The sequence below is a fragment of the Sminthopsis crassicaudata genome, chromosome 6, assembly GCF_048593235.1.
Source record: "Sminthopsis crassicaudata isolate SCR6 chromosome 6, ASM4859323v1, whole genome shotgun sequence".
In the NCBI taxonomy this organism is placed as follows: Eukaryota; Metazoa; Chordata; class Mammalia; order Dasyuromorphia; family Dasyuridae; genus Sminthopsis; species Sminthopsis crassicaudata.
In genome coordinates this window covers 250,792,690-250,807,320 of record NC_133622.1, presented here as the reverse complement: position 1 = coordinate 250,807,320, position 14,631 = coordinate 250,792,690, and the positions used below count along the sequence as shown (strand labels likewise).

Genomic DNA, 14,631 nt, shown 5'->3' with positions numbered 1-14,631 from the left:
AATCACTATTGATCAGAGAAATGCAAATTAAGACAACTCTGAGATATCATTACACACCTGTCAGATTGGCTAAGATGACAGGAACAAATAATGATGAATGTTGGAGGGGATGTGGGAAAACTGGGACACTGATGCATTGTTGGTGGAGTTGTGAAAGAATCCAACCATTCTGGAGAGCAATCTGGAACTAGGCCCAAAAAGTTATCAAACTGTGCATACCCTTTGACCCAGCCATACTACTACTGGGCTTATATCCCAAGAAACTACTAGAGAAGGGAAAGGGACCTGTATGTGCCAAAATGTTTGTGGCAGCCCTTTTTGTAGTGGCTAGAAACTGGAAGATGAATGGATGTCCATCAATTGGAGAATGGTTGGGTAAACTATGGTATATGAATGTTATGGAATATTATTGTTCTATAAGAAATGACCAACAGGAGAAATACAGAGAGGCTTGGAGAGACTTACATCAACTGATGCTGAGTGAAACGAGCAGAACCAGAAGATCATTATACACTTCAACAATGATACTGTACGAGGATGTATGCTGATGGAAGTGGATTTCTTCAACATAGAGAAGAGCTAATCCAATTCCAATTGATTAATGATGGACAGAATCAGCTACATCCAGAAAAGGAACAATGGGAAATGAATGTAAACTGTTATTTTTACCTTCTGAATCCAATTCTTCCTGTGCAACAAAAAATTCGGTTCTACACACATATATTGTATCTAGAATATATTGTAATATATTTAACATGTACAAGACTGCCTGCCATCTGGGGGAGGGGGTTGGGGGAGGAAGGGAAAAAATCTGAACAGAAGTAAGTGCAAGGGATAATGTTGTAAAAAAATTACCCATGCATATGTACTGTCAAAAAAAAAAAAAGTTATAATTATAAAATAAAATAAAAATAAAAAAAAAATAAATGTAGTTCCATATTTAGAAAAATCGGGCCAAATGGGAGAACTGTGTCAGGAGTGAGCAAGCAAACCAAACCGGGGGGGGGGGGGGGGGAAATGCCCAGAAGCCAGGACGGCCTGATTCTGGGGCTGCGGCCCCTTCTCCGCCTCTGCTGACCCCCAATCCCTCATCCTCCGGTGCCTTTCAGACGTCCCGCTCCGAATGTCCGGTAGATTGTCACCTCGACATCCAAGTGGAGCTCAGGGGCTCTCCCCCAAATGAACTCCAACCCCTCCACATCTCCCTCCTTGGCTGGGCAATACCAGCCCGTCCTTGGGCTCTCATCCTAGGAGTCAGCTCAGATTTCCCCATCTCTCCCGCCCGCCCCCTCCATCCAATATGGCGCCCTTTGTAACATCTCTCCATTGCCCCATTGGGGTGCACTGGGGCTATTGCACAGTCTCTTCCCACTGCGATCCACTCTTCCCTCTGTCTGATCATGCCGCTCCCTCCCCAGGATCAAAAAGCAAATCCTGGGGCTTTGACAGCCCATCTTAGCTCCTCTTGCCTTCCCTCATCCCTGTTCTCTGCCTTCCCCTTCCTTGTTTCCTGCCCAAGCCTCGCCGTCACTTGCCTTGGTTCCCTTTCCCTGGCTGCCCCCAGCCCTGGGCCTGGAACTCTTCATTCCTCCATTTCTGACTCCTGGCTCTGTCCCAGTATGAGCCAGGATCCCATTTCTGTAAAAAGTCCCCTGGCTCCCTTTCACGCTGGAGCCTTCTCTGAGCACGGCTGGGCGCTTCTGCTTTCCCTCGAACCGGTGTCTGCCACAGGAGGTGCCCCGGAAATCAGCCGGTCCCTCTCTTCTATGCTGCGGGGGGGGGGGGGCTGCTTTTGCCTTTTTGGGTCCATACCTAACAGTCGGCTGCTAATTGGTGGAGAAGACACACTTCTGAGGGACTCCAGTTACTGGCCATCCGGTTTCACAAGCGAGGGTCCCAGCTCCAGCCCAATCATGGTCAGCTTGCTTCCAGCAGGCCTGAGCTTCCAGGGAACTTCTCGGGAGTTTCCACATCCTCCCCGAGGCTGTTCTAGGTGAGTCTGCACTAGCTGTGGGATCGGGACCAAAGTCTGTGTCTGAGCAAGCCACTCTGCGTGGATTCGATTTCGTCACCTACAAACCGGGTACAAGGCTGAGCTGTGTGGGTGAGAGCGCCCTGGGCCTTCTGAGTCTCGCAGATTTAATGGTGTGTAAGGAAAGTACGGCCCAGAAAGAGCACGGGGTTAAAGTGACTGTGGAAGCCATTTGGGCCTCTCTTGTCCAAGGTCTCACCCGTGTCACAGAACTGAACTTGGGACCTTGGCGATGACCCAATTTACAAGGAATCCCTGGGAAGCGCTAGCCGGGGCTCTAGATGTGGCCATCCTTGATGGAAGGGGCTGGGACCGGGCAGCCCGAGTCACAGAGGCAGGTCCAGGAGAGCCACAGTGGTTCAGCCTTCCCGCTGGGCCCTGGACCATCCTCCTGGGGCGCAGCCCAAAGGGGCAGAACCTCTCCACCACAGGCCTGAGGCAGAAGCTTACCTCAACTTCCAGGTAAAATGTAGGGGGCTGGGAATGCTTCTGAGCCAACACACCCAGGACGCGTCATCACGGCTTCTGAGCCAGCAAACCTTTGAGCAACTCAAGGATCGCCATACCTTGGATTTCTACTTAATAAAAGTTCTACTATGGGGGCAGCTAGGTGGCGCCGTGCATGGAGCAGGAGGACCTGAGTTCAAATGTAGCTCAGACACTTAACACTTCCTTGCTGTGTGACCCTGGACAAGTCACAACCCCAAAAGCCTCAGCAAAAAAAAAAAAGTTGCTAAGAAATTCCCCAGTTTGTTTTGTCACAAATCACTCCAAATGTGCTAGAAACACTCTTTATTATTGTTAATGGTTATTTATAGAATACAAAAAATTAGTATTTCCACTTAAAAAAGTTACAATTATTAATAAAAGAAACACCCCTTGTGTTTAAGAATGTGTTTGAGGAGAGAATAAAGAAAAAAGCTTCAGTTGGGTAACAGAGATCCATCCCTGACCTGCCTCCCTCCCCTTCCCGAGAAGGCTCAGAGGGAATGCTGGGAACACCCACGGCCCAGGGTGAAGTCTCTTGGGGCCCTGCCTGCTCCCCCGGGGGCCACGAGGGTGGGCACCAGGCTCATTTCAATCTCAACATCCTTGAGGCAGTTTTTCAAAAATAAAGCTCCCAGAGAAGGCCCCAAAACGGGCCTACAGAAGATCTGAGAGTCCTGGTGGGGTCTTTCCCAGCAGCACGAAGGAAGACGAGGGAAATCCCGGGGCGCCTCCCTGCCTCTTCACCTGAGACGCGCTTCCTTTTCCTGCGGGATCAGCAGCCACTGGAAAGTGGTGAAAGAAATCCCCAACCCGGTTTTGATGGCAATGGGGAACGTTTTCCCTGCTGAAAGGCCTGGTCTTTTGGCCTTTTTTTTTGGGGGGGGAGAAGTGGGTAGTGGGGAAGGACAATCAACCAGAACATGATTAGAAAATGAATTTTTTCCTAATTAAAAATTTCCATTCAAATTGTGCTCCCGTGAAAGTTAAGGCATGGTGTTAAGCTGTTTTGCTTTAGGTGACAGAGAATCCTCCAGGTGCCAGGGCTGAGCACAGGCTGGCAGGGGGGAAACAAAGGCAGCCACCCACACCAGCTGGGCCCGTGGGGCATCCTGGATCTAGCCTGGGGAATCCAAACACTCAGTGCAGAAGGGCCCAGGCCCCTTCCGGAGGCCTGGGTAAAGCTCTGGAGCTCGTGGGGTTCTCAGAAGCCTCGGGCACAAGTTCAGACCAAGGGCCTGTGAGTGGCATGAGCTCAACCCAGAAAGCGGAACTTTCATGGGGATGAAAGGGAGACTGTGTCCCAGGTGACAATAGGAATTCTGAGCCCACCAGAGTGCCCCCAACCCAGCTCGTCCCAGTCATGTCACCTAACAAACAGCGGGCAAGCAGAAACACCCGAGGAGAGGCTGTGGTCTCCCGGAGGAGCTTGGGGGGCAGGTCTCCCCGGCCATCCGGTCGCCTCAGGAAGGGAGGGTGACCATGTGTCTGGCAGAAGGAATGTGGATGGTGCGATGCCACGGTCGCTGGGCCAGAGAGGGGCACTGAACCCGGCTCCGCCATCGCGACCCCAAGCTGGAGGGTCCTTTGGCTGCTTCTTCAAGACCCAGCTTGTTCAGACAGTAGGAGGCACTATGGGGAGGGAAAGGCCGGCCCCTGCAGAGAGGGAGGGCACTGAGGCCCCCAACTCTGGGCCCAGGGGAGCAAGGTCCCATCACCGAGTCACCGGCCACAGGTAGAGGAAGGAAGCACATATAAATTAGAAGAATAATTTAGCAGAGCGCGCCCTGTCCGGGAGATGAGGGCAGGTTGGTGCCCCTAGGGCTGCTGGCTGTGGGTCAGGCGGGCGCTCGGTCCTTTGTGCCCGTCAGCCTTGCTCCAGACTGTCCGCAGGCTGCACCGCAGTGTAGGCTGCTGGGCCCAGGGACAGCTGGCGACTGAAGAAGGAAGTTGTTCGCTTGGGCTTCACCCGCTTGATCTCCTTGCCTGAGATTGAGAGGAAAAAGATTCAGCTCAGTGGGAGTCCGAGATAGCGGCCCATTTGCCCTGACACCCGGCAGGCCGAGGTCAGGAGAAGGATCTGAAAGTCATTGGCAGGGGGGATGGGGTGCTCCTTTGTGAGAACAGGCCACCCTTCCCCCTCCTGTCTTGGCCTGGGGAGGGTGCCCAGTGCAGGTTGGGAACAGTCCCCAGGCCCTGCTGGGAGTCGGGGCACTTCTACTGGTCAGAGTTCACCAGAGCAGCAGATGAAGGGCTGAGACTTCTGCTTCCCTTCCCGGGGTTCCCTGGGTCACGGCATCTGAAAGGAGGCCTGGCTTTTGAGGATGCAGGCCTGGCAGGCTCCTGGCCATGGACGGAGTATCCCCAACAAGGGGGCGGGCAAGAGCCGCCGACAAAAACCCAGAAGAGATTTAAAGCGAAGGGGAGGAGGAGAAAGTGGATGACGCTCGGCCGGACCGACTGAAAACCAAGGGGTGGGGGTGGGGAAAGCACTTTAGTGAAGACCAAGGGAGAGACAGGAGAAGCAATAATTATCCTCCAAGTGTACCACAGAACAGCAGAGGGGACAGGGAAAAGAAGAGGAAAGGAGGAAGAAGCCAGGCCTGGCAGAGAACCTTGGTTATCTGGACGCTGCTCTCTCTGTGGAAGCCCGGCCCTGACTCACTTCCATCTTCCCTCCCCTCCTCTGTCTACCAGTTTTCCTCCTGAGGGCAGGGCCTGCCTTTGTCTCTTTCATGATCTCAGAGTTTGGCACACAGCAGGTGCTTAATAAGTGCTTGCTGACTGACTGATCGCACCAATAAGGGGGCTCAGGTTGCTGGGGTAGGAATGACGGGACCCTGGGATAAAGTGGCTCCATGGGAGGGCCTGGCAGCAACCCTGGCTCCTGGACTGGAGAAAGCAGACTTTGAAGCATTGCGGGGAGGCAGGGAGCAAAGGTCCTGGCGATGGAGGGGAATGGTGAAGAGGGAGCCTCGGCCTCAAAGTAATGGCGGCTTTAGGAGGGCGGTGCTGGCCCCTTGCTCGGCTCTAACCCAAGCTGGAGAGCCCAGGCTCTCCTTAAAATCCTCTCCAAGGACCTCCAGGCAAAGGCTGGATGTGGGGGTTGTGGAAGGGCGAGGCGGGGGCTCTGAGTGTGGAGACCTCTGGCCTCCCTCTGGGCCTCAGATTTGCTGCCCCTCCCCAGGGCTCCAAGGCCACTCACCGTCATCCACGTAATCGATGGTGGCCAAGTGCTGAAGCCGGCTGCAGACCACGCTGCTCTGCCTCCGGAGCTTGTGGCGCTGAGAGGGGCCGGGGCCGGCCGGGGGGCCGACCTTTGTCTCTGGGGCCGGGGGAGGCTCCCTGGTGAGGCTCAGCTCGATGCAGTACTCGATGAGGCCGCTCATCAGCTCGGCCTGGGAAAGCCGGGGAAAGGAGAGGGTAAGGGGAGGCTGCGGTCTGCTTCCACTGGACTGTGGGAGGCCCCAGGAGACGGGGCTCACAGCTCTCTGATCTGCCCCGTCCCTGCCCCATGGGGAGCTCCTGCTTCCTGCTCTGTGACAGGAGGCAAGTGCTCTCACCCCGAGGAGCCTCGGTCTCTTTTCTGTAAAATAGGCCCAATCCTATTTCCACTATTTCTTAGGTCATGAAGCTCCTGGATCTTAGTGGTAAACCCAGGTGTCAATTATATGACCATCACCTTTTACAGGGAGGGGGCTGGCTAACAAGGTCAGGAAGGGAAGGAGAAACCTCCTATAGCACCAACTGGAGGCCGGCCTTCCTCTGCCCTGCTCCGCCCCCAGTGGAGCTTGGTCAAGAGGCCGGAGAAGGGCCAGAGGCAAAGGGTCCTGGGGGCCAGCACAGGGGGAGCCAGATCTGGGCTCGGCCCAACTTTCTGGGGGCAGCAGAGCCCCCGGGGCCACAGGCTGCCCTCAGTTACCGGGTGGCCTTGCCCTGAACTGACTGTGCATTCTGACCCACGGAAACCCTCTCCTGGGGGGCGGCGCTCCAATAAGAGCTGCCGAGGCCATCCCGCAGGTCTCCTGGGCCTGTGACTGAGGCAGTTCGGCCCAGGGGAAAAGCCCCGCCCCCTGACCATGGCCCTCACTGGGTGGCTGGACCAGGGGACCAGCCGAGGCCGCTACCTGCTTGGAGTAGACCTTCAGAAGTTTGTTGACAGGCGTGCCCTCGCTCTCCCCGTCGAACTCCAGCCACAGGACAGGCTCATCGTCACCCGAGCACGTGTAGTCCCAGGATAGTTCTTGGAAGCGCAGGCCCAGGAGGACATGCTGGCAATGAGACAGCCAGGGAGGGGTCGGGGGAGAGGCAACCATGGTTGGGGGGGGGGCCTCAGCAGGGAGCAGGGCAAGCTGAGAGGTCACAAAGTGCTGTCTGTGACCCCTGGGGTTCTGAGAAGGCTTCATGGGACTCTGCCAGCCTCCCCTCAGCCCCAGGAAGGGCCATTGGCAAAGGGCTTTCCATAGGATCTCGCCTGAACCCCCCAACTGCCCTGGGCGCTCAGTGCTCCCCGTTTCACCGAGGGGGCCCCAGATGCCAGGAGGACCGAGGCCTCCTGAGTGTCAGAGAGCCCAGTCTGCTGCCACGAGTCACTCGGGGCTGTCCCGACACATCCGGACACTCAGAGAGGGCCCCGGCAGGCCGTACCTTCTCCTTGATGTCGATGACATGGACGCCTTCCAGGTTGATGGCCACGGTCACTGCCTTGCGCCCACCGCGGTGCAGGAAGCCCTGGGCCGGCTTGTCCACCTCGCCGTAGAAGAACGCGCACCTGGAGACCGGGGCTGGGCGTCAGGCTCAGGCCTCGCCGGCTCCGGAGCCCACCTCCCGCGTGACTCACCCATAATAGGGCAACTCATGGCACTTGAGCAGATAGGCCCGGTAATGCCTGGTGAGCAGCTCGGCCTCCGCCCCCACGGCCTCCTCCTTCACCTCCTGGTAGGCACTCAACAGGCCCTGCTCCCCTGACACCAGCCGGGGACCCCGACTCCGGAAGGCTGTGAAGAGGCTATGAGGTTTCTTGCAGAGATGGGCAGGCAGGAAGGAGTCAAGCTTCTCTCTACAGGGCAAGATGTGCACCCTCAGGGTTGGGGGCTCTCCCAGAGCACTCCCCAGAAACCCTGGGGCTGAGGCTTCTGATGTGTCTGAGCCGCCCCTGCCCCCAGAGAAGGCTTTGTAAATATCTGGTTCTGGATGTCTGTCTTGGGCCGGAGATGGGGAGCAGATGGCCCAGGGGAGGGAAATAACCAGGGCCCATGACTGGACCTCCCCCAAGCCTGGGGCTGAGGGAGGGCAGGGCCGGCTGGTGTGGCCTGGGAGCCCCAGAAGGGTGTTGACCCGAGGAGACGGGAAACCCCTCAGAACGTGAGAGGGTCAGGCCGGACCCCAGGCCTCCAGGCCTGCCAGGTGCCTGCTTGCTCATGTCTGGGCTTCTTTGCAGGCCATGGCCCTGCACCCGCTGCTCAGCCCCCGCCGGCAATCTTTCTGGCAGAACCCGGGCCCCTTTCCAGGAATGTTTTAACTACTTGGGGGAAACACCGCGCGTCCAAGGGGCAGAAGGGCGAGTGCGGGGCTCCCCTCCGGGGCCTGTGAGCCCGAGCCGGCCTTACTTCACGGCGCAGGCCGTCTGCTGGCCTTGGCGGTACGGCCCCAGCTCCAGGCGGCACACCAGGGCCCCGAGCTTCTCGCAGTCCTCCGCGTCACAGGGATAGCGCACCTCCAGAACGTTGAACTTGGCCTCCTCGTATAACAGCCTCAAGATGTCCTCGTTGTGGATCTAGGAGGCAAAGGGCCCTCAGACGGAGGCCAGGCCTGGGAGGCCAAGCGGGGGGCCAGAGCAGGGCCGCGCAAACGTGACAAGGGTGGAGGGAGATGGGAGACGAGGCAGAGCCAGAAAGCACCCCAGGGAGTCTGTTCTGGGCTCTGGGCAGCCGGGCCACCTCACCTGCAGCTCCTTGCGCTTTGGGAAGAAGACGTTCCTTCGGAACTGCAGGGAAGGCTCATCTGGGGGACAGAGACGAGTCGGTCACTGGCCCTCTCCTCCCCCTCCAGGGCTCCCCCCAGTGCCCCACTGTCCGGAGGGGCAGCCTCAGGAAGACTTTTGGTTCATCTCACACCAGCACCACGAAGCCCAGCCCAGTGGTGGCTGCAGAACAGGCTGACTGTGGCCCAGCTGGTGAGCGGGTCACCAGAACGGCCGGGCCTGGGACGAGTCGGGAGAAGGCCAGGAGGGACGGTGGGGCCGGGCACCATGGCCACAGGGCTTCCCTCAGGTTGATGAGAATTGGACTTATTTAAGTAGCAAACCCAGCCCTGCTAGCCTGAAATGGAAAATGGCGGGAGGAAGAGAGGGCAAGGAAAAGCCCCGGGTTCGAGGGCGGGGGTTGCTACCGACCCGTGGTGATGTCGTCCTCTGAGGCATCCGTGAAGCGGTACAGCAGGTCGGGCCACTGCCGGCAAACCTTGTACGGCTGGTGTTTGGGCTTCAGCTGCACCTCTGCCAGGGGAGCAGAAAAAGGCCCTCAGAGGGTGGCATAAGGGCCCCCCTCACTCACCTGCCTCTTGGGAGACCCTCACCAAGGCCGGGCTGCAGGGACAATGGGACCGAGTTATTTGGGCACCTGAAGCCAAAGGTCAGTGGACCTGTGGAGGTCAGCTCTCCATGGGGTGTATGAGTCTAGAACCCCGCTATTCTGGGGCTCAGTCTCCACTGCACCCACAGAGGACGGCAGCTCGCATGGTACTTCATGTGTACAAAGTGATTTTGTCTGCTACAGAGCGTGGGAAGGACTGCCTTTTGGCTCAGCTCCCCTGTTGCCTCCTTCCTGTCCCGGAGGTTTTCGGGCCACAGGGGCACAGACTCAGTGACCTCTCAGGCTCTTTGTGACCCTGGGGGGGCGTCAGCTCCCCCACATCCCTCGCCACATTATACTCAGCAGGCCTTCTCAAAGCGGCCCCTTCCGGCCTCCGATCTGCTGCCCCGGGCCCCATGCTCCTGCTGCCGCCGCCCGGGAGAGCTGTCCAAGCACAGCCTTCCTGGGAAGCTTCTGGGCTCCCAGCCATGCGGCTGACCCTGGGACTCACCAACCCCCTTGGCCTTCAGAGTTTGCCCCCGCCCCCACCTCTCCACATTCTTCAGTGCTCCCCGATCCCCCCAACTAACATGCTTCTTTCCAATGGCCTTGGGCCTTCCTCCCCCATTCCTTTCCCAGTGGCCCCTGGGGTCTGTAGTCCTGGGGATCTTTCCGGGAGGGTGAATTTCTGGGGCCCAGCCTGGCATACGGTGGGCCCCAGTGTCTGAGTCACAGGGACACCGGCCTGAAGCTGGCTGCCCTGCCCTGGGCCCCAGGCGAGGAGGAGTGGGCAGAGTCTGGCGCCATGGCGGAAGGCCACCGCCCACTGCCTCACCTTCGAGTCTGTGCGTTTGCTTCCCACCATCCCAGGGGCTCGGGCCTCAGACTCACTTGGCCCCTGGGGCATATTCTCCCTGTCTCCCCCACTGGGAGCCACAGCTGGGCACAGCCAGGGAGGCCCGAGTCAGGGCCACAGATGCCTCCTCAGTGCTCCTGGGAGGTTCCGTTCTCCCTGCCTGTGGCCGGGGGGACGAGGGCCTCAGTGAGCAGCTTGCACCCACGCCAGAGCGCCTCAGGCAGCCAAGTGGCTGATTCCCACAGCCGGAGTCAGCGATATGCCCAGCCGGGGGGGGGGGGAGGGTAAGCAGGCTGGACAACAAGGGGCACGGCAGTATCGGGAACAACGCACCCCGGCTTTGCTGTGTGGGGCTCTGTTGCCCTGAGCTTACTAGCTACCAAATTTAAAAGAAAAAAGGAAGCAGGAGAGTGAGGTGTTATGTGTAAAAGAAACTGGGTCCAGATGGAGGCCGTGGGCAGGTGGACCTCGGGGGTCTCACCTATGACAAGGGGACAAAAACATTTGGTGTACAAACCTGTGCAGGCCACTGGGGGGCCTGGGGGCAGACTGTGCAATGCGCTTGGTGGTCCTTAAGGGCCCGTGGGGACTAGCCTCCAAAACTGGATTTCCAATTCCCACTTGGAGTCTTCTGTCCCACCCCCCATTTGGGTCTCAGGCCCCACCCCTCTGCTGTCCCCCTTTTCCCCTTCATGAGTCTCCAAGCCCCCTGGGAATGGGAAGGTACAAAAGCCCCACCCCCTCTGCTCCCCACAAAGCAGGGGCCCAAGAAAGGCCAAGTTCTCCACCCGGAGGCCGAGAAAACTACCTCCACACACCCTGTTTCCAAAGCCCTTCCCTTGTGCCCGTGCTAGGGTGTAGGTCTAAAGCCCGAGGGACCCCAGAAGCCCTCCTCCCCCCGCCCCTATGTACAGAGGAGGCCCAGAGAGGAAGGCAGGGCCCCCACACCGGACATCTCTTCCAGGCCGCGATGTCCTTACCAAGCAAGGGTGAGATGAGCCAGAGGGCAAAGGCCTCCACGGCCACGTCGGGGAGCTGCAGGGCCTCCCGGATGGTGCGATGAAGGTCCTGGGCGGTGACAGAGGCCACGTTCTCCACGGCCAGGGGCAGCGCGCTGTCATCCATGAGGTACACGAGCACGTCGGCTGCTGTAACACAGGCCGGGGTCAAACTGCTGCCACCCTGACCCTGCTGCCCATGGGGCTCCCCCTGGAGGAGGTTTGGCCTGGACAGGGGTCTCTGCATGGAGAGGGTCCCTATGCACTTCCATCGGCTCAGTGCCCGCCCCAGACCGGCTATCACCTGCCAAGCACGCCCTGAAAGTGGGTACCTCCTGCAAACATGTGGCATCCCGGGGCTGGGACCCAGAGCACAAGCCGCAGGATGTGGGGGCACTGAACCAAGGCTCATGTGACAACCCCCAGACCCAGAAGGGGCCGACAGAGGGTCAGGCCCTGAGGGCAGCTTGGGGCTAGACCGGCCTCTCCATGGAGGCTGCCTCTGCCCTCCTATCCAGCCTCTGGGATTCTCCGGCCTGGGCATGACTGTGGTGGAGCCTCACCGACTTCCGCAGCTGCTTCTCCACCCAGACTCTGTCTCTGTACAAGGGCAGACCCCTGAGGGCAGACCTGGATCATCTGTCTTGCGCCCCACGACTAGCACAGTGCCTCGCATACAGTAGGGGCCTAATAAGTGCTGGCTCCTTAACCAATGGCACACAGTCTGAGTGCGGAGGCCTCCACTTGAGTCCTGGCCTCTGCCAGCCATGTGAACCTTCCCGGGCCTCAGTTTCCTCATGTGGAAGATGAAACTGCTTCGGAAGGCTCACAGCGGAAGCCAGGGGTGTAAGGTGAGAGGGCCCGGCTCTGCCTCCAGCTGGGCGACCCCGGGCGGGCTCCTCCCCTGTGCTGATGGAGGGGCAGCACGGGGAGCCCCTAGTGCTCGCACCACTCAGTGTCCCCTGGAAGTCACTGAGCCGCAGAGCCCCTGGGAGCACCCGCCACGGGCAGCCGAGCACAGGGGGGCCACGGGCCCAGACGGCCACAGTGGCGAGGGGGGCGGGCTCCACAAACTGTGAAAGATCAAATGTGCAGGAGCCTGGGAAGGACGGGGGGAGGGGGAGAGCAGGGGTGCCAGGCGGTCACAAGGGCAGCCCCAGTCTGGTCTGGAGGGTGGATGGCAGGGGCCCAGCACAGAAGCAAGGCTGCTCCACCTGGCAGGAAGGGTCCCGCCTCCGCTCTGGGAGGGTTCTATAGGGGAGGCTGGGAGGGAAGGAGCAACAAAGGTTTCCCATCCTCCCCATCACCACCTGTAAGACAAAGCCTGCTGGACTTCGAAGCCCTGCACCACCTGCTCCCTCCCACCTTCCCTGGCTGCGCGTCCCCCAGGGTCCGGTGATCTTGGCCTCCAAACCGGCCTCTGCCCCTTCTCTCTCCCTCGGACCTCCCCCGCTTCCTGTAATCCCAGAAGCCTCCCCTCCCGGCTCCAGGGCCTGCCCTCTGTCCCTGTTCCCACCAGTCCCAGCCCTCGTCAGCGTGACCGTGGCACGGCGGCTGGCCTTGGCGCAGGGTTTTGTTTGTGGGCTGCCACTAGAATCCCCCATCGGCCCTGGGAGAGCGGGTGCCCCTGGTACAGAAACTGAGGCGAGCAGAAGGGGACTGGCTGGCCCAGGGTCACGGGTTATTAAGTCTGAGGCTGGATAGACTCGGTCAAACATTTATTAAACACCTGCTGCGTGCTAATTCCCTGTGCTTCTGACAAAGCATTCGGCTGCACTGCGGAGAGCACGAGGGGTCGGAGGGGGCCAGGGCTCGAGTGCCAAAAAAGTTCTTGGGAGAACTCCCAGGGACAAGCGCTCACAAGGCGGTCAGACTGGGCGGGACGGGGACACTCTCAAGGCCTCCCTGAAGAACTTTAGCACTGATTGTGGACAAGGCAGACCCCGGCCCGCGTGCGGGCGAAGCAGAGCTGAGGGGGCCGAGAGGAAGCCCCCAGATGCCCCCAGGGCTGCAGCGCCCCGAGCTCCTGGGTCTGACCCCCACAGGGGACGCGCGTGCCTGCCCTAACCCCGCCATGTCACTTGGTTCTAGAGAACGCCAAGCCCAGGGCTGCCCTCAAGCGGCTTCCACTCCCAGGGGAAGACGAGCGCCAAGGAAGGCCAAACCCCTGCCCTCCCGGCCCCCCAAGCGCTGTCCCGCGATCTTTGTCCAGAAAATGGCCGGTTCTGCTCTCGGGGCCTCGTCATCAGCCCCATGTTCCATTCCCGTCTGGATCCCTCCCGAACTCCAGGCCCCATGGGGGATGGGATGGACCGGGACCCCCTGACACTCTACCTTTCCAAACACTCCCCATTTCCTCGGCTAAACCCGGGGGACACCGATCACCCCCTGGGGACCATTGGGGCGCTGCCTCCAGGAAGGCTCCCCCTCCTGCGCCCCCCCCTCTGAGGGCGCCTGGCCGCCCCGGGGTGCCCCAGCCCCTCCCTCGTGCCATGAAGCCCCTCTTTCCTCTGCCCAGGCCGGCCCATCACTCCCTTCTCCCCGCTATACACCCCCATTTTCCCTTCAGGGCCCCCACGGGCTCTCCCCTCCTCTGCTGGACTCCGGGGTGAGGGGGGCGGGAAGAGGACCCACCTCGGGCTCCCACGGAGGACACGCTGCTGCGGTGGGACCGCTCCGCGGGGCCCGGCGCCCCCGAGCCCCCCTCGCCTCCCTCCATCTGCGGGAGAGAACAGCAGGGAGCCAGTGTCGATGCTGCGCCCGGACTCACCCGGGACCTCCTGACTCCAGGCCCAGCGCTGCAAAGCTGCTGCCCAGGCTGGGCAGGGGTCACCGCAAGGCATCCTGGGACCACTGGGCCAGGGCTCCGAAGGGGGCCTGAGCGCTTGGCCGGGGAAGCCCCTCATTTGGGGGGAAGGGCTGCGGCCCACAGAGGGGGTGTCCGGGAGAGGCGGGGGTGGGGGTGCGTCAGGGAGAGAAGAGGGGACCAGTGGGACTAGTGCAAGGCCGGGGTTTGGGGGGAGTCAGAGAGGCTGAGGAAGTGGGAGGGGTGGGACAGCCAGGCTGTCACTGGGGCTGGGGGCGGGGTGGGGGCCTGGGGGGGTCAGAGAAAGGTAGAAGAAGCGGGAGGGGTGGGACCGAGGGGGCGGGGCGGGGGCGGGGGGGGGTGTCAGAGCGAGGCTGCAAAGCGGACTGGAGGAAGAGAGATGTCAGAGCGAGGCTGAGCGGACCGGGGAGAGAACCCAGCTCCGCTACCTCAGAAGCGGGTCTTCGCCAGCGGAACGCGAGGTCGGGGGGCTCCCACCCCGGACGGCCCCGGAATCTCACCTCCTGTCGGGCCGGCGGCCTCGGGTTTACGGAAGGGAGTGTAGCAGGAAGCGCCAAACTCCGCGATTCCCGCCCCCTCGGTCCGAGAGAGCCAATGGGAGGCCGGAGGCGGAGCGCGTGCGCCTCTGTTTGGCGCCTTTGAAAAGATTGGGCCCGCCCCTCGACCCTCCCACGTGGTGCTGCCCGCGGGGCACTCTGGGTGTTTTGACTTGAGTGGAACTTGCGGAGCTCCTCCTTTACGTTCCCGGGAGTTTTCGGCGCCCTGGAAGCGGGGAGGTGGCCCTGTGTGACCCTGCGCGAGCCGCTTCGCTCTGCTTGCCTCGGCCTCCGCCTCTCTCCCACGAGCTGGAGAAACGGCTC

The 14,631-nt window shown here is 60.2% G+C and overlaps 1 protein-coding gene across 6 annotated transcripts; it reads right to left on the bottom strand.

Annotated features, from left to right (window-relative positions):
- Positions 1-2,809: 2,809 nt before the first annotated feature.
- Positions 2,810-14,399, bottom strand: FRMD8 (FERM domain containing 8). Of its 6 annotated transcripts, none has more exons than XM_074276511.1 (11): positions 14,272-14,399; positions 13,579-13,663; positions 10,927-11,094; positions 8,913-9,014; positions 8,463-8,521; positions 8,128-8,294; positions 7,359-7,577; positions 7,166-7,289; positions 6,646-6,789; positions 5,724-5,916; positions 2,810-4,504 (listed from the first exon to the last, which is right to left on the bottom strand). In XM_074276511.1, the coding sequence occupies exons 2-11, from the start codon at positions 13,661-13,663 to the stop codon at positions 4,386-4,388; spliced, it is 1,380 nt and encodes a 459-aa protein (XP_074132612.1). In that variant the 5' UTR covers positions 14,272-14,399; the 3' UTR covers positions 2,810-4,385. The 6 variants fall into 6 exon arrangements, with proteins under 6 accessions (XP_074132612.1, XP_074132615.1, XP_074132613.1 ...); XM_074276514.1 differs by having other exon boundaries at positions 10,927-11,091; XM_074276512.1 differs by having other exon boundaries at positions 14,200-14,341.
- Between the last annotated feature and the right edge of the window lie 232 nt (positions 14,400-14,631).